Source organism: Lactuca serriola, chromosome 7 (genome assembly GCF_051521515.1).
Source record: "Lactuca serriola cultivar US96UC23 chromosome 7, Lser_US96UC23_V15, whole genome shotgun sequence".
NCBI classification, from domain to species: Eukaryota; Viridiplantae; Streptophyta; class Magnoliopsida; order Asterales; family Asteraceae; genus Lactuca; species Lactuca serriola.
In genome coordinates, this window is record NC_136414.1 from 30548702 (window position 1) to 30568531 (window position 19830).

General features: G+C 33.8%; 1 protein-coding gene across 1 annotated transcript; it reads right to left on the bottom strand.

The window, feature by feature from the left end:
* Positions 1-5908: 5908 nt before the first annotated feature.
* LOC145062804 (homeobox-1) lies at positions 5909-15498 on the bottom strand. The gene is made up of 18 exons (XM_079010396.1): positions 14845-15498; positions 14101-14586; positions 13397-13479; positions 13012-13296; positions 12599-12691; positions 11782-12169; positions 11486-11592; positions 11124-11210; positions 10883-11035; positions 10432-10587; positions 9787-9996; positions 9342-9702; positions 8602-8786; positions 8067-8519; positions 7426-7968; positions 7209-7313; positions 6849-7109; positions 5909-6752 (listed from the first exon to the last, which is right to left on the bottom strand). Exons 1-18 carry the CDS (start codon positions 14966-14968, stop codon positions 6072-6074), a joined length of 4761 nt encoding a protein of 1586 aa, XP_078866522.1. The 5' UTR covers positions 14969-15498; the 3' UTR covers positions 5909-6071.
* Between the last annotated feature and the right edge of the window lie 4332 nt (positions 15499-19830).

A 19830-nucleotide genomic window follows, 5' to 3' on the forward strand; every position in this document is an offset into this window, starting at 1 on the left:
GTATATTACCTTTTTTTAAGTCATTATCTCTATCATATACTCAAATAACACTGTGTAGAAAAAATATAACAAAAGGAAAAAAAAAATTACAACTATTAGTAGACTCGTAAACTATCAGATTAAATCAAGCTCAAGCTTGACTAAATTAATTTTTTCCTACAATGCATTCAACTCTAGAAAGTTCAATAGAAAATTACAAAAGTTAATTTATAGTATGTATTTAAGATTAGAAAACTTTCTTTTTTCCCATCGAATAGTTCAATGGCCATTAAACTAGAAATCCATTGAATGCCAAGGTGGCATCTCACTATGGTAGAGTTTCATCCATTAAATGACAACTAAACATGACATCTCATTCAACTCTCCCATTGAACTCACCATTATGGATGTTCTAATCTCATATGGGAACCTAATTGAGTAACTGTGAGAATTGAATAATGTTTATGGTCGTTCCAATCGACTCAAATTTTACAATCTTTTAAGATCTTTATATGTATGGTAATTAACAAAAACATAAAAGATATTCTACAAGTAGATTTACAATAATAAGTATTGATACAACATAATATATGGCTAATAGTTAGTGGTGGACCCATAACAAAATGTCAGGAGTAGCACGTTGGAAAAATTGCATTATTTGAGGGATAACACAGACTACATCAAACTCCCACTAAGGTTTACTAATGCTAATAGCCCCCACAGTCTAAACGTGAGGCGAACAAATACTGATAAGATTGTCTTGAAAATCATCAAAAAGTGCATGTGGGAGTCCCTTGGTAAAAGCATCGACAATTTAATAGGGAATATGCAACACTCGAGCTTCCTCATGAGCCACCTTTTCTTGAACAAAGTGAATATCCATTTCGATGTACTTTGTACATAGATGTTGAACTGAATTTCTTGAGAGATAAATAACACTCGCATTGTCATAATAAATAAGAGTATATATTTAAGAAGGGAAATAATGGAAATCAAGTAAAAGATTACATATCCAACAAACTTTGAATACAACATTAGTGACATTGTGGTATTCGTCTCCGCACTAGACCGAGAGATGATAGGTTGTCGATTAGAAAACTAAGAAATGAGATGATCACTGTGAAACACATAATAGCCAGAGGTTCTCGAGACAACCATGCTAATCTACATCGGTATAAGAGATAAGACTCGTAATGATAGATTTGAAAAAATGCAACATGTGGTGATAGTCCCTTGAAAGTAATGAATAATGTATTTGAGTGTATTCATATGACTAACAGGTGGGTTATGTATGTATAAGCATATTTGTTAAACAACATAGGAGATGTCGGGTATCATGAAGGTGAGATGTTGCAAATCATTGCCTAAGTTGTAGTAATGGGCGGGATCATAATATAGTATCCCAAAAGTGGCACTTAGTTTACCATCAGTGTCCAGTGGGGTATGCATGGGTTTAAAAGAAGACCTACCCAAAATGTTCAATGATGTGTTTGGCATATTGCATCCGATTGAGAAAGGGACCACTCGAATGACGGTTGATGGATATGCCCAAAAAATAAGTCAATGGTCCAAGGTCATCCATGGAGAATTTCCAAGCAATGTATGAAGTTGGTTGGTGATGTAGTAAGAATAATGTCATCTACATATAAAAGTAAATAAGTGACATCATTACAATTATAGTAAACAAAGATTGAGTGATCACATTTTTTGTACACAAAACTGATGGTAAAAACATGTTGAAACAGCCCATGCAACCTCTAAACAAATAAAAAAGAAAACTAAGAGTTGTTCCCTGTTGTTGCTGTACACGAAAAGAAAATAGAGAAAATTCCTTAAATAACCAAAAGTTAGGGGTGTTTTCAGCAAATAACCATGAAATTTTGAGTTTCGTAAAATGACCATCAGATCCGCGGAGGGGGCTCAGCAGATCACTTAATGTCTCTGAGGAACTTAGCACACCTCTGTGGAAATGAGGTGGCAGCACTAAAAGACAAATTTTTTTGGGGGTTTTTAAGGCTCCGCAGAGGTGTCTCTACATATCTTGTGAACACCTCTACGGATCGTTTAACGTCTATGAGGAAAGGGTATGAACAATGTTTTAAGAGAATTTTTTTAGGATTTTTAAGTATTTACCCATTCCTTAGAGACATTAAACGATCTGCAGAGGTGTTCACAAGATCCGCAGAAACACCTCTGCAGAACCATTAGAACCCCCAAAAAAATTGTTTTTTAGCGATGCCACGTCATTTCCGCAGTACTGTGCGTCGTTCCTCAAAGGAGTAAAGGGATCCGCAGAACCCCCTTTGCGGATCTCATGGTCATTTTCCAAAACTCAAAATTTCATGGTTATTTGCTGAAAACACCCCCCCCCCCCAACTTTTGGTTATTTCATTAATTTTCTCAAGAAAATAAGAAGAAAACAGATGGAGACTTTGTTTTCACAGAAAAACTGCTCTCACATAAATCCAAAAGTAAATGGGGGATATAAATAGCCTACAATACACAACGGAAATTAAAGAAAAACAAACTAAAACCTAGCCACTAGAATAGGACTCTATAAGACCAGGTACACAACGTTTTTCTTGCTTTGAACCTAGTAAAATCTCTTTTATTCAAATACTAGATAAAACAAATAAAAACTAATCTTTTTTACTCATACCCATTATTCAAATCATCCCATTATGTCAAGATTACCCAACACTCACCCCTTAATCTTGACAATAATTTGATTCTTCAAAGTAGTGTTATAGGTTCATCATCATCTTGAGTCAAATTAACTTCTTCTTTTATTTCTTTCTTAGGACACTCAGCTGTATAATGTCCATATTCTTGACAATTATAGCATTTAATATGTCTGTTGTCTCGATACATACCATGTTCCCTTCAATCTTCATAGCTTTGGAACTGACCATCTCGACCTCTACCACGACCCCATCTTTGACCCCGACCTCTTCCTTGTCCAAATTGATCTTGATTGAAGTTACCACGCTTGGTTCTCTCTTCCCATTCCTCTTTTGACAATAAAAGCTTGTTTTGATTTTGATCATTATTATCTTATCAAGAACCTTGATTCTCTCTTCATATTCCTTCAACCTTCCCACAGCTTCCTCAAGTGACATGTCCTCTATCTCGAGGTATTGATCAATAGATGCAACAATCTGCAAAAAATTCTTAGGAACCGAATTTAGTAGTTTTCTTACCACTATCTCATCCTCCAAGCTAGACCCAAGACTCTTGAATTTGGATGCAATCTCACTAAGTTTCCCCAAAAACTCATCAATCGTATCACCCCCTTTCATCTTCAACATCTGTAGCTTGGTTCTAAGTGTTTGAAGTCTCGCCTTTTGAACTCTTTCGGCTCTCAAATACCGCACACGAAGCGCCTCCCACACATCTTTTTCATCCTTATGCTTAGCCACTTGAAGCAATATATCTTCAGGTAGAGTTTGAAACACAAATGCTCTTTCCATTAGATTTTTCTTTGCCTCCACCGCCCAACCCGTTTCCGGATAAACCGCTTCCCATAAACCATATGCTTGTAGGATCGAATCCACCATAATCGACCAACTTGTATAGTTTGTATCTGTTAACTTGGGGCATTGCAATGGGATACTTTGACTGCTCATGGGTACAACCTGACTTGCACCACCAGGATTTGTTGTTGGCATCGTCCCTAACTCGATCCTTTCTTCTTGTAAAGTACCAACCACACAGATCACACAAATCTGAATTATTTAAGATCTTCTTCCTTTCTTCAAACCACCCACACACACTTGCAGTTGCACCAAAAACTTGTCTTCTGATCTTCTTTCTCACTTTTACTAGCTTCTTCACTTATACTCCCTCCGTCCCAAATTGATAGTCCACTTTTGACTTTTGAAGTCTTTTGTCTTCAACTTTGAACTTAAATATTTTTATTTGTGTTATATATTACTTGATAAAACTTATAACAATTGAAAAACATATAAAATACAAGCCATTAATATATTTTGCATCAAGTATTATCTATCAAAAATAAAACTATTAAAGGTCAAAGTTGAAGAAAAAAGACTGCAAAAGTCAAAAGTGGACTACCAATTTGGGACGGAGGTAGTATTAGCTTTACTACACAGTTCCTGTCTTCTTTGTTCACTCAGAACTTAAATTCAGCACACAACACTTACTCAACACACATATTAATCATCAAAACAAAAACTCAATCACACATATTTCGAGCTATGAACTCAGCTCACACAGAACTTTGTTCGGCTCACAGAGCTTCTACTTTCTCTGGACTCTATTATGGTTTAATAGAACCCCTCCCACAGATCCCACGAGCCCTAAGGCTCTAATACCAAAATGCTGGAACAGTCCCTGCAACCTTTAAACAAATAAGAAAGAAAACTAAGAGTTGTTCCCTGTTGTTGCTATAGACGAAAAGAAAATAAGAAGAAAACAGATGGAGACTTTGTTTTCACAGAAAAACTGCTCTCACATAAATCCAAAAGTAAATGGGGGATATAAATAGCCTACAATACACAACGGAAATTAAAGAAAAACAAACTAAAACCTAGCCACTAGAATAGGACTCTATAAGACCAGGTACACCATGTTTTTCTTGCTTTGAACCTGGTCAAATCTCTTTTATTCAAATACTAGATAAAACATATAAAAACTAATCTTTTTGACTCATACCCATTATTCAAATCAGCCCATTATGTGAAGATTACCCAACAAGTTGTATTCAAAATTATTGTATTTAACTGGGACATCATTAAGAATAGAGCATATAATCGACATAGTATCTTGAGAATAGCAGCATCAAAATATTAATCATTTTTTTGAATAATAAAGCATCAAAATACTAATCATTTTTTTGAATAATAAAGCACCTAGTGGAATTGGCTTTGTGATTGGGGAGAGTAGAGATACACCCATAAGAAAGAAGCGGACTATAGAAATAGTCGAGGAAGACACCAATGATCTGTGTCGACGTCAGTGCAAGGAGTGGATGGTAGGGGTGGGGGGCGTATTACATAACAACAATCCATGGTCAAATTCGAATTTATATGGATCAAAAAGTGATCCATAATGACTAGTGTTCAAAATATTCACCAAAGTTCTATCTATGAGAATTTGACCAAAATGATGGATTAACTTAAATATTAATATATTAGTAATATAACACTAGAAGCCACCACTAAACCTATTAAATCAATGCCATTAGTGGATCAAAGAGTTAATTCATCATTGTTAAAATGAAGAATAAAGTTGACACATAGACGTTAACACTTGGGGGTGTTTGGGGTATCTTTTCAGAGGACAAAAGAACTTTTGGGAAAAGTTTCAAAAAGCCAGATTTCCCTGACTTTTCCAAAAAGTCAGTTTTCCTTCTTTAAAAAATTCAGAAGGAACTTTTAAAGAGCTTTTTCCAAACATCTTTTGTCTTTTATCTTTTCCCAAAAGTTCTTTTGCCCTCTCAAAAGATATCCCAAACACCCCCTTGGTGTTAATGCTAGAAATCGATTTGTATCACTAATGATGGACGGAATGGTATTGGTAGGGGTCAAGACTTTTAAACTTTGGCGTTTTGGCAAGACTAGTCCCTCCCTTCCTTATTTTAGCAAAATAAACCATATCCAAGACTTTTCAACTATCAAACTAAATCCCTTGGCTTTTAATTTGTCCCCATACATTAATCATTCTTACAAACAATCACCACACTAGTTTGAAATGTTAAATCAAATATACATACATCAACTCCAACATTAACCTTTCAAGTAAATATTTTTAATTACTTTGTATTTATTTAATTTTAATTTTAGTTTACCCACAAAATTCAGGTGCTACACGTGGAGGATGAAAGCTGATGGAGTTGAGGGTTTTGACTTGTATAGGCTAACAAAGGCACCATCGTACACAAACAAATATACAACAAGAAAACCTCAAATTACAAAACGCTTTTATTTTGCTTCCTACGTGATTGATTTTGCAAAAGAAAACATGGACTAGTTATATATATGCTGCTGTATAACAACTAAAAAAACCACAAAAAAGAAGAAAGAATTTAAAATCATATGCTACCTTCAAAAATGATATATATTTTATGGGCTTCAATCACTAAAATCCCCCGAACCAAAAGAATCCGAATCCTCAACCTTAAAATTCCTTCCATCATCCCCATCTACATAATCATCATTCATAATCCCATCATCATCATCTTCTTCTTCTTCTTCTTCTTCAACACCTTTAAACCCTTCATCTTCACTCATTTCCACTTCTGCCCATCTACTTTCATTATTTGCAACTCCATACCCTAGACTTTCCTCATTCCCCATCATTTCAAACTCCACCCGATGTTCATCATCTCCTTCATCTTCACTTTCATCTTCATCTTCTTCATCTTCACCTTCACTAATATGAAAATTCACAGCATCATCCGTTTCCATTTTCTCAACAGGTTCATTAACCCACTCTTCATTTTCAAAATTTCTCATCGGTTCTTCTTCTTCTTCTTCTTCAATGGTTTTTTCAATTCTTTTTCGCCTGATTGTTCTCCGGCCTCTTCCATGTGCTTGTTGCTTCATGACTTGACTCATTGTGGCACTGTCTCTGAAGTTTTGCCGGCTGCCGGAGGCCGACATTGAACCTCCACCTGCCGCCCGTTGCCGCCACTTGCCGCCACGGTTCCGTCCACCAACGCCGCCACGAGGCGGTTTAATTAATTTTCCATGTTCCGTATCGGATACGGTTTTCCCGATGTTCTTCAAGAACGTGAACTTCAATGGTGCTTTCTGTTAGAGAAACAAGGTTAAATCCGGAATTTCATACAATAATATTGTTTCTTTTGGGTAAATTACAAGAAAAACTTTAATAGAAAGTGATAATACCTCCATTAAGACATCATTTGATTCATCTACCAAATGGATTTCAGCTTTTTGTTCAGGGGTATAGGAAATTGAAGCATCAAGCTCTAAAAGCCTTAGAGTCACAGCAGCTGTTGTTTGTGGGACCCACGGAAGGAGCGGGACTGAACCGGTGCCGGAAACAGCCTTTTCCGGTACACCGGAGGTTCCAAGAAGCTCCTCTGTCGTCTCAAAGTTTAATGACAGGTGGTCCCGCTTTATCACACTTTCAAACCATGTAACAATCTACAACCAAATTTAATTCATGTTATTAACTATTAAGTCCTAATATTTTACAAATTTGCCCTTAATCAGACAACACTTAACAAGAAAAAACAAAATTACCTGAAGAAGATCCAAAGGCGACAAAGAACAATGCAACTTTGAACCCCATGCATTCCTATTGTTATCCATCCAAGAAGATTGCAATGCCTCAAAAGGAACCGAAGCCTGAAATTATAAATAAATAAAAAAGTCAAACAAGACTCGATGATAATACAATACAAAATATAAAATAATAATCTCTTTATGTAATCATATTATAATTATATTATATTCATACCTCCAAGAAAGTTAATAAAGACTTAATCAATCGGATTCTCAATGGATCATTAACATCCCAATCACACAAATCATTAAAATCACCAACATTTTCCCGAATTTCTTCAGGGTAACTCAATTTACCCCCAAACGAACTAAACGGCCTACAACACCGGGGGCAAATAGGACAATTCACGTTCTCGAAGCAATAACACGCATGGCAAAAATCACAAACTCCATGTAAAGGAACACATCTTTGTTTCCCATGTGTCATTGCAGATAAATTTGATGAATACAAACATTCTTTCCACATCCATGTCTCAAGATCTTGATACCTTTTCATTGCATTCTTTTTCTCAAATTCATTCCTTCCAAGCTCAATGTTGAAAGAAGGTGATTGTTCGGTTGAATCAGAAATCAAGACATTTCGATTTGTGTTTTTGGGGAAATTGATGTTTCTTTTGATGTTTTCTTTGAATGATGTCTCGATTTTTTGTAGCATTACATGTAAATGGGATTCGCGGGTCCCACGTGTGTCTAATGATGTCAAAAGAGCATCAAACGCCTGCATCAAGAAGAAAGATTGAATAAACACCCTAAAATATAACTCTTAAGTCTTAACATTTTCTTCAAAACAATTAAATAATTTATAAAGTTTATTACCTCTTCTGAATCGATTAGTCTCCAACAACCATTTTGTAATTCCACAAATATCCTTCCAGACCCCGGATCATTACTAGAAGTAGATGCAACAAATTGCCAATAACGGTTTCGCCTTCTATCTTGACCCAAGGGTAAAGATCTATACATATACATTTCTTCTGCTTTATGACCTATAAAAGCCTTCAATTGCAACCTTGATCTTTCAGCTGTGTTATATCCGTTATTATGAATTTGATTTTGACCCGTGGGTTGACCCACGGAACTATCTTGACCCGTTTGTAGTATCCCATCATTGACTTTATTGTCAATGGTGGGCATCAATGGGCTTTGACCACCTTCCACTAAGGAAGAATCTTGAAATTTGGATATGAATTCTTCTTTCATGCGTTTTTTATCGAGTTGTGCTTCTGTCCACATTTGCTTTCTCACAGCAGTTGCAGCATCTAAGCGATCCTGTACAAGGGTCGTATATAAGATGACAAAATATAAACAAAAACTTTTTAAATTTTGATTTTTTTTTTATTTTTATAATTACCTCAAGAACTACACGGATAATGTTTCCTTCATTTGCGATACCAATTAAAGCAACTAGAGCACTGAGTCGATCCTCCACACAAAGATCCGAATATTCTCCTTCAGTAAGCCCTTGAACCCACGCTTCTCCTGATATTCTTTCATCAACTTCACTACTTCCTTGATTGATACTACTTGCACCAATAACTTTAAAAGCAAACAATTATGAAATCATTTCTAATTCAACAAACCATAAAATTGGAGTAACTCTCTATACAACTATATGTAGAAGCTTTCTAGGGATGTTTTCGATGATCAAGATGAGAAGGGCATTTACGTCTTTTACACACATGAGAGATCAAGAGCAAGTCCATGTCCCGCCTTGTTCCACCTTTTTGGATGGGGATAAAAATTGTAATTTTTGTCTCATTGACATCAGTCTCAGTCCTAGTCCAATACATGCCAAACACATACAAGGGCATGTTTTGTCCTGTATAACAAATGGGCCCTACAAGCCCATTTGTAACACAACACAGGACAGAATAAAACATGTGTTTGGCTTGCATTGGACTGGGAATGAGACTGATATCAATGAGGCAAAATTACAATTTTTGTCCCCATCCAAAAAAGGTGGAACAAGGCGGGAAATGGACTTGCTCTCGATCTCTCGTATGTGCAAAAGACGTAAATACCCTTCTCGTCCTAATCATCGAAAACATCCCTAGAAAGCTAAAACCGCAGCCTTAAAGGATCAAAACTCACCGGTATTTTCATATTCTTGTTTTATATCTACATCAACCTCTTCTGTCTTAACTTCTTCAATAGTAGATGAAGTACCAAAATCATCGATTTCAGTCCCCTCAGCAACATCACATTCATAATCTTCATCTTTCTCAACATCTTCAGCATTGACCCCAGCCAAAATCCCATTTGCATAGCTTTGTATCTTCTCTTTAGCAGATGAAATCACTTCCTCAGCATCTGCAGGATCCTTCCTAAATGCAGGCCTTACACAATACGTTGAAGGCGCAATTCTTTCAAACAAAATCGGGTCCCGCGATAATGCAACAGAGATTGAAGCATCGGGTGTCTTGCTTGTTGTAAGATCACGAAGACCAGTTTTCTTCAAAAAGAAAGAAAACATAAGAATAAAGAAACAAAAAGGGGAGTTGTTAAAATATAAAGTTTAATAAAAAAAATAAAAAACCTGAATTTTTTCAGCGAGTTCTAATACGTTTAGGCCTGTGGGTCCCTCAAGACAAAGAACATGATAGGCGGCGAATTTGACTGTTCCAGGAGTCAAACGATGCCTTGACTTTCTTTGAAGAGAAACTCCTTTTTCTTGCATTAATGTAAATGCATTTTCAGCAGCTGAACCATTTCTTAGCATTGTAATTACATCCTCATTGCCTTTACTCTGCACAAGAAAATCAAATACTAGTTAGTGACTATTTGGTTGGATGGAATCATGGAAGGGAATGGAATGATGAAAGAATGGAATGGAAATGGACAGGGTAATGGAAATGGAATAAGCAAGTAAATAGAGTAGTTTTCATAATCGACTTACACGTAAAAAATTTGAAGACGATTTGTCATCAAATAGTTACATAAACAAAAAATGGTTTCTATTGAATTTTTTTCATTCCATTTCATAATAAGAAAAGGGAAGGAATCACATTACTTCAAGAATGGTCCATTTCATTCCGTCTTTTTCATACCAATGGAATCACCCATTCCATTCCTTCCCGGATTCCATCGTACCAAATACTACTTAATAGTCTTAGTTTTTTCATACACAATCCACAAATTTACACCACAAACAAAAAGATCAAATTAAAGAACATGTATGCACCTCATCATTTTCAGTCAAGCCTGAACGTTTTCCTTTATCTTTTTTCAAGTGGGGCCCAAAGCCTGCTGATAAAGCAAATTGTCGAAGTACTTCAGGCCACGTCAGCGGGTTTAAATGTTTAAGCCAATTGCGTATGTCAAAGCCCCACATATATGCCTAGTAAAACACACCATTTGTCAACAACCATATTAGAAAAAAATGTTAAATACAAGAAATAGCAATATAACTTTCATTTATATGTTCATTATAGCATCCTACTTTCATTTTTTTATATTACAAGTAACATAGTACCTCCAGCTTTTTTTAAATTCTACCCAATTATATAGCCTTGTTCTTCCAAATTTTTTCTTATACACATAGGTAACAAAATGAATATATATATATATATATATATATATATATATATATATATATATATATATATATATAAATGGATTTTATAGAAAATTACCCCTTCAACAATTTGAGGATGACCACCTTCAGGATTGGCAACTGTGTATTGATTTGTTCCGGGCCCACCTGAGGGTGTCCTTGCAACATCTTCAATATCTCTTATGATCAGCTTCAACAGAGCAATGTGAACCTCTCCCAATAATCTTGAATCCTGATAACTCGAAAAAGAAAAAAGTTATTTGAAGGGTCTCACAAATAGAAAAAGAAGAAAATTAAAGATTATTCTTTGTGAAACTCACGTAATCATGAAGAGCTTGAACAAATTCATCAAGGGTAAAAGGCCAAAGGCCAAGAACATCGGTAAATGTCATACAAAATCTCCAAACCTGGAACAAAAAGCAAATAGTTAGGGGTATATTTCTCTTTTTAAAAGGGTAGATTGCAGGAAATACAATCAACATGTTGACATTTCTTTAAACATAAAAACAGCACATTTTTTTAGTGATAAGAACAATATGTAACAAATAAAGTGCATTATCCATATTGGTAGATAATGTGAGTAAATTTTTGGTTTTAAAAAATAAGGTAATGTTACTATTATCAACAACTATAATAAAATCAAATTTTAAAGTAACAAAAGAAATGCAAATTATGAACCTACCATAAGAAGATTTCCAACATTTTCTTCTGAATCAATCCATGGATGAATTGAAAATGGCCTTTTTAATCTCACTTGAACAGACTTTGGTGGGAATACACATAAGAGATCTGAAAAAGGATGAAACTTGATTATGTAGGAGAAAAGAAAAAATCATTCTTCAAGTATCTGCCTAAAATACCCTTCGATAATGACAAAATAGACACAACCATGTACACGAAAACAAATGTCATCAATAAGAGAATGGTGTTTATACTTTATATAATAAGCATTAAGCAAAGTTGTAAGAAAATATATACCTCGAAAAGAATCAAGATTTTGTGAAGTTTCATAATCAAGTGAAACTATTGAAGTCAAGCCTTTGCTAGAAGCAGCCAATTCCAACAATTCCAATCTTTCATCTTCAATTAACTCCATTGATTCTTTAGCAATTTTTCGTGCTGCTGCCTTTTCAATGGCAGCTTTGAGTTTTATTGCTTCTCTTTCTTTTCGAAGCTCTTCTTTTTGTCTTCTTCTTTCTGCTTTCAAAGATTCCTTTTGTAAAAACTTCTCTCTCCTTTCCATTTCACGTTTTTCTTCACGTTGAAATCTTTCCTCTTGTCTTTGTTTTTCACGCATCATTCTCTCTTCTTCCTTTCGCCTCTCACGATCTTGTTTCTCCATTTCTTTCTTCATTTGCTCTTCTCTCTAATACAAGAAATTGTAAAAATATAAGACTCTATTACAATCCTAAAACAATATCAATAATTCTAACAGGGTGTTTGGATGTAATAATCAAGATTTAGTGTTTGATTATTTAGGGTTCATAGAAATTTTCACAACTATGATAAAAAGAACTTTGAAAGAAATAAAAGTAGATGCTAATGCTATAGTATACAAATATATGGAAGTGGATTGCTATTTCTAACATTTATCCCATTTATCTAGTTTTTTTTCCTTCAATAGTGAGAATTTGCTAAAAAAACTCGATTAACTTCAAGCAGCAAAAAACACAACCAAACTCTATCTTTTGCAAATATTTTAGTTTTACTACTGTTGATTATTTGATTCTACTTATTCAGTATCACATAATCACTTTCAAAACTCACATCCAAACACCCCCAAAGATACTTGTACCTTTCGCCTCATCAAATCTTGCTTCTCGAGCTCTTTTCGCATCCTCTTTTCATTAGATTGTTGACCTTCCCTTCCACCAACAACATCCTCACTCTACAAGAGCAAACATAAATCAATATACAACAAGAAATAGCAACGTACTTTGAATCTTTTTTCTTATTAAGACAATGTACTTTGAAAGAAAGAGAAAGAACATGACAAGTATTATGTATATTTCATGTTCTTGAGTCGAGGGTAGTATTGTCTTAAAAAAGTTGAAGAGAAAGATAGCCAAAACTTTCTCTTAGGTTCTCTCATTAACTAAAGAACACAAAAACTTTTATGTTTTCTCCATTCTTTCCAAATCTATATCCATTCTCTTCACTTTTAATTTATGAAAAGATCCCAAAAACTACATTTACACATACACATACCTTGCGTTTCCTCCACATTTGCATAACTTCTTCGTTTGGTTGAATAAAATCATTATCTTTTGTAGGTGAGGACAAATGTATCATTTCACCTTTTTGTGTAATTAAACTAACACCTTTCAATTGTCCTTGAGAAACATAAGAAGCATGTGGCATTTGTCCATTTTGAACAACTAATCTTTGGTCACTTGAGTAACCAATTGGTGAATCATATAACCGAGAAACACCTCCATACGGTTCATGTTTAATATTAGGGCCCACAGGCTCACGAACACCACCCACCTCAGTCTACAAAAAATTACCATTTTTTATCACAAGAATGTTAAATTTTCCAATATTTTTTATAATAAAGAAGATAAAATGTTTGTAGTAAAAGTAGAGGACTTACTTTGATTGACCGAGGATCGGATTGGTCAAATAAATTTCCATCATAAGAATGTCTGTTGGTTTGTCCATGATGCTTTTTTGCAACTGTCAAAGACGAAAAAAAATTATATATAAATTAGAAGAATTATCGATAATTAACAAGCAATAAATCTAAACTAAAGAGTAAATAAACCATAGGTCATGGGAGCATAGTAACATAATAAGAATATGTCATCCAACAAAAGCATACAAACTACAATACATTAGAAAAATACGAGAATGAGGTGTTAACGGGGTAACTTTTTACCCTTTAGAACTAAAGGATTTTACAGTTTTACCCACCCCTACATTGTAAATTGTCATACTCATGTTCTAATCATAATACAAAGCTTTGCATTCACTTTATCGATTTTTCATTATTTTCACACTACAAAACACTACAATAGATTCATGATATGCACTATAATACGAAAATATGCTTTCATTCTATCAACTTTTTATATGCTTACACTACAAAACACTAAAAAGATTCATGGCATACACAATAATACAAAAAAGAACTACATTCATTACATAAAATTAGCAAAAACCAACATGAGAAGTTTGAGAACACGATGAAAACTCGCATACACCATTCACAATAGCATAATACATCATTTCTTCAAGTACAAAAAGGCATTTTTTTATAGACATTATTTCTTTTTATAGACATAAATTATAAAATACCTATTGGTGTTCCAAATGCTCCAGGTGGAAGCTCTTCAAACTCCATTCCAAGAATTGGTCCATCTTCCCTCAATGGCTCACCTAATTGAACCTCAACACATTCAATTACTCTTCTCAACATCATCTTCTTTTGTGTCACCTCATACGCCCTGCTATGAACCAATGGTTCCTTAAACCGATTGGAATCCGATTCCGATTCCGATTCTGACCCTGATGCCGACCGAGACCGCGACCATGACTCACGGTGTGACCGAGACCGTGAACCATGGTCACTCCCACCACCACCACCGCCGCCACTAACCACCACCACCAATTCTTGTTTGGAAGGTTTCAAAGACTCACCACCATCACCTACCGCCCGTTTTACAGTCCCTTCTTTCTTGTCTTTCAACCGGCGGTGGCAGAACCACATTTGCAACTGGCGGTCGGTTAGCCCTAAAGTTTCGGACAGTTTTGCCCTTGTGGCCTCTGATGGATACATCTCCACTGCAAAAGGTTGAAGTCAATAACCATGATATGAAATAAGCTCTAGTAACATAATTTGCAGAAAAAAAAACAAATGATGTTTGGAGTTTGAAGTTATAACAACACGAAAATGCATCTCAATGAAGTGTGGTGAATAGCCATGGAGAAACTAACATGAAATCTATCGAATCTAGAACGAAATAAGCACAGAAATTATAAGAATTTGAATCGGAAAACGAATAAAGCAATTGAAACAAGGAGAAAAAGATGAGAACATACACGCATAGGTTTTTTCAAGCGTTCCGAGTTGGAAAGGCGTCTTCATCTGGCGTTTAGGTTTCTTGGATCCATCAGATTGACCATTGATGTTGCGATTGCTTTCTCCTTCCGAACCAGTCTCCATTGAAGAGGTCGAAAAATCGAGGTATGAACGAAACCCTAGATTTTTACACGCACAAAAAAAAAACTAGGGTTCCCAGACGAAAACCGACATAAAGATTTCAACTTTCAAATACCTATCGTCAAAACAAAGAAACCCAAAAGGGAATTTCGTTCGGGAAATCACAAAATATGAAGCTAATAATATTAAAGGCAAATACGTAGAGAGAGAGAAAGAGAAAGAAGGAATTGTTGAGAGAGAGTCGAAAATAAAATCAAGAAAAGAGGATGTGATAATGATATTATTACAATTCCAAAGGAACAAGGAAAGAACAACAAGAATAGTTGGAGTCGTCCCTCTTGGTTTGTTTTCTGATCTGATTAATCTTTTCATATTGTTTGTTTTTGCTTATTAAAGATTTAATTTTTGGGGTTTCTTTTTCTTTATTTGTACAAAATTTTGGAAATTGAATTCTATTTAAACTCAAACACGTTCTTGGATTCGATGATGATGATATTATCAAGCTATTTCACTTGTTTTTGATCTGAGAGACGAAAAAAGCAGTTGAATTTTGGGAATTTTGACTTTTTTTTGTTTTTAATTTACACTCTTTTTTTTTATGGAAACATTCCTATATTTAGGTTTTGGTAAAATCAAAATCAATTTATTGTTTCTTTTACTGGTTCCTGGGTTTTGGGTACGACTTATGTAAATCTTTTGTTAGATTGCTTCGGAATCTTTTTAGGCAATTCATCGGGTTCGTCGATGTGTTTTTCCCTCTTTTTAGTTTTTTTCTGTTCTTCGCAATTGCAGGGGTTTGGGCTACAAGGCCCAACAAGAAAAAGCTCTATCCACCTCATATTTCGCTCAAAATTTTAATCAAATTATATTTTATTTTCAAGCTACTAAAAAAAATGACATTTTACCTCTTTTGATATGATAACCAACACGTTTTATTCGTCTCACCTTCATGTCTACAAAGTATTTATTTATAAGGAATATACACATCGAGTCTGTTGGTTACTTTCATAACCAAAACATAAAATGTAAAAGCTTTAGATCTTAATCTCGCATCTGACAAAAGAAAACTTTAAACATGAAAGAATGATTACATACCTGATTCATTATGATTTCCGAATCTAAAGACTATGATGAGTTTTCCAGTTGATCTCAAGACCACCTCTAAGAACCCTCAGCAATGAGACTCGCGAATTTGTTTATGTAATTTTGTGTGTTTTGATTTGCTCATCATCACATGTATTTATAAATGGAGATAAACTCTAATGTGAGAGATAGAAGGGATCTTGAGGGTCTTGAGTCAAACCGGGAACTCAACCCACAAGGTAAGTAAATATTCTATAAATCGGTCCATCAACAATTTATATTCTTACCATAATAACCGGATTTGATGACAACATTATATATATATATATATATATATATATATATATATATATATATATATATATATTAAGTGGTCCCATAATTATCTAATAATTTCCCACTGGACCACGAATATGTAAATGTATATATAGCCGTATAAACGCTTTAATGAATGCTATCATAATATTGGTACCCTTAAACAATCTCGCCCACTAATCATAATAGTATAAGATCAAAACGGTTTTCGTTACAATTTACATAACTAAACCTATCAATGGTCACATATACATATATAACCTAACGACATAGATTAAATATGATGTGTGGTTTTAAAATTTAAATAGATTTCAAACGAGTTCCTCTTTAACTTGAAGTGAGATCAAACTTCAAATAAATGCAAATAATAATGGAGTTAACCGAGTACTTAACTTTGTACAGAAAAAACATAATTGTTCTTAAACAAAACATAAAGCACCATAAAACTCCCACTAAAACCAAATATCACACCAACGTGTGTAGTATGCTCTTGAAAGACCTAGGGAGGTAATCCCTTTATGGGTGGATTCGCTTTTATGGAGTTTGTTCATATGTGCTATATATTTCCATTTGCACTATTGTATTAACAGAAGGAAACTTGATGTCAATATGCTTTGACTTAATAAAACTTATGTTATTGGAATATAACATTGTTGACTTATTATCACAACTTTAATGGTCTTTCAATACCAATAATGTGTAGCCTCGTGATAAATTTCTGCAACCATATTCCATGCTACAAATTATGTTGCCATTATAGAATAAGCTACCGAAGTCTATTCCATGAAATGGCTCATCATGCTAAAATGTAAAAGTATCCTGATATAGATCGATAACCATTTTGGCATCTAATAAATCAGATTCTTAATAAAAATGATCTCTAAAACATCTGATTTCCTATAGTTGAGCATATAGCCCTTTTGTTATATTTAGATTTCTCAAAATCCATTTGGTTGTTTCGTATGATCCAAACTTGGGTTGTGTAGATATCTGCCCAAAACCAGAAAGATAAATTTACTCCCAGTTAATCTATGATACACAAAATCATCTATGTATTTACCTCAAAACCAAAAGAGATAAAATTTGATGAAAAATGTGATACCACGCATAGGATATCCAAAGTTGAGGTTGTTGAGTTTGTGTATTCTGAATAGGAGATTAAATAACATTGTCGGTCACTAATTCATAATTTGCATACCATCGAAAGCAATAATAGGAATCAAGGTTGATTCCTCCTTAAGGACAATGTTTTAATCTTGTTTCTCCCCCAAACTCAACATCCTCAAAGAATGTTGTTCTATCCAAAATGCAAGGTCAATATCCATGCAATTGTGAACTAACATAATGTCCTCATTCCATTCCTTAAAGTTAATCTCATTGAGTACATGAATCATACATGTGATCAATGTTAGCAGATATAATATCATAATTCAAAAATAAGCAAATCTATTTTATGTTCATTAATCCATAAACTTCAATCAATAAATTCAATTTATGACATATTTACAAGGTATCAACACAACATTAATATCAAGTATTTGGACAGTAATACTAACTTGCAAGAGATATCCTTGTCTTAGAGATAAACCTTGACAATAAATCATGTCAATTAACAAGTCCATCTTTGGATTGACTTATTAATTGCATGGAACCAAAAAAATCGACACATGATTATCACCGCATATATGTTTATTCGGCCAAATATCACTCTACCTTTGGGTCGGCTAATACTCGCATTAATAAACACATAAACTATAAATTTTGATAATAAGAATTGACAATATATCATGTCGATTAATAAGCCCTTATTTGGATTGACTTATTAATGACATGTAACCAAAAAAATTGTCGCACATTTATCATCAAACATGTGTTTATCCAACCAAATATTAACCTACCTTTGGGTCTATTAATATCTGCATTAATAAACACAAACCATAAAATTTAAGTTATTTGTAAATTAATTTTCACAAAAGAGATCACTTTGGCGATATATTGTGTCAAAAAATTTACTCAAAAAAATAAATAAACATGTCATAATTGAAGTTTATTGACAATTAACCTGAAATATTTTGAATGTGTCTACCTTTAGGCCGAACACAGTTCACATAAACAATATCATATAAAACTTTAAGGCTATGTTTGGCGGACTAGCTGAAAGCTAGCTGTTAGCTGAAAAGCTAGCTGATGGCTGAAAAGCTAGCTGTTAAATAAAAAGTTAGCTGATAGCTGAAAAGCTAGCTGATAAAAAATAACGTTTGGTAAAACTGGCTGAAAAGCTAGCTGAAATATATAAAATTACATAAAAGGACATGTAAGAATATGTGTTTCTATAATTAATTAAGGGGTGTATTTAGAAAATTTTAAAAAAGCTCCTAAAAAGCTAGGCTATGTTTGGCGGACTAGCTGAAAAGCTAGCTGTTAGCTGAAAAACTAGCTGTTAAATAAAAAACTAGCTGATAGCTGAAAAGCTAGCTGATAAAAAATAACGTTTGATAAAACTAGCTGAAAAGCTAGCTGAAATATATAAAATTACATAAAAAGACATGTAAGAATATGTGTTTCTATAATTAATTAAGGGGTGTATTTGGAAAATTTTTAAAAAGCTCCTAAAAAGCTAGTCTAAGTAGCTTTTCAAAAAGCTAGCTTATCAGCTACTTTTTGGCTTACCAAACACGACAACATAAAAAAGCTCGAAAAATAAGTTAGCTTATCAGCTAGCTGTGGCGCGCCAAACACATCCTAAGTAGCTTTTCAAAAAGCTAACTAATAAGCTAGCTTATCAGCTAGCTGTGGCGCGCCAAACACAACCTAAGTATTTACAACCAAATTGATAAAATAATAGACATCACTTTGGTAACAATATTATATTAATCAGTAACCCAAAAACAAAAAAGAATATCCATAAGCCAAAAGGTTCAAATATTCAATCAAAAAATATCAAACTAAATAATAGAGAGAATCATTATTATGGAGATTTGATGTAATAAATATATTGACAAAACGTCTTAAAACCACCATAAAATGCAAACATTGTGGTCACGTTGAGACAATTTGCAGCTTAAAATTTCATTAAAAAATGACTTGGCCATCTTTTACCCAAACATATTTCTAAATATTATTAAAAGAGAATCTTTAATTCACCAATAAAGTAATCAGGACCCTTGATTGCATTTCAATCCTATGTTTTCCACCATTAGATTACATTGCTGACATCATCTTCTTCAAATAAAATTCAAACACAGTTATATTTAATTATAGAATCTTTAATAATTATATAATCTTTAAATTTAATAATTACATTATCAATTACAACATATCATTCTATTTATATACGAGATATTAGTTTCTCTAAGTAATATTGTTCATAATTTAACTCCCTTATTTATAGCTTCTGACTTCAAAATTCAAACTCATTTAGTTTTTATTTATTTATTTTTTTTAAAAAACTCATTAAATAAGCATAT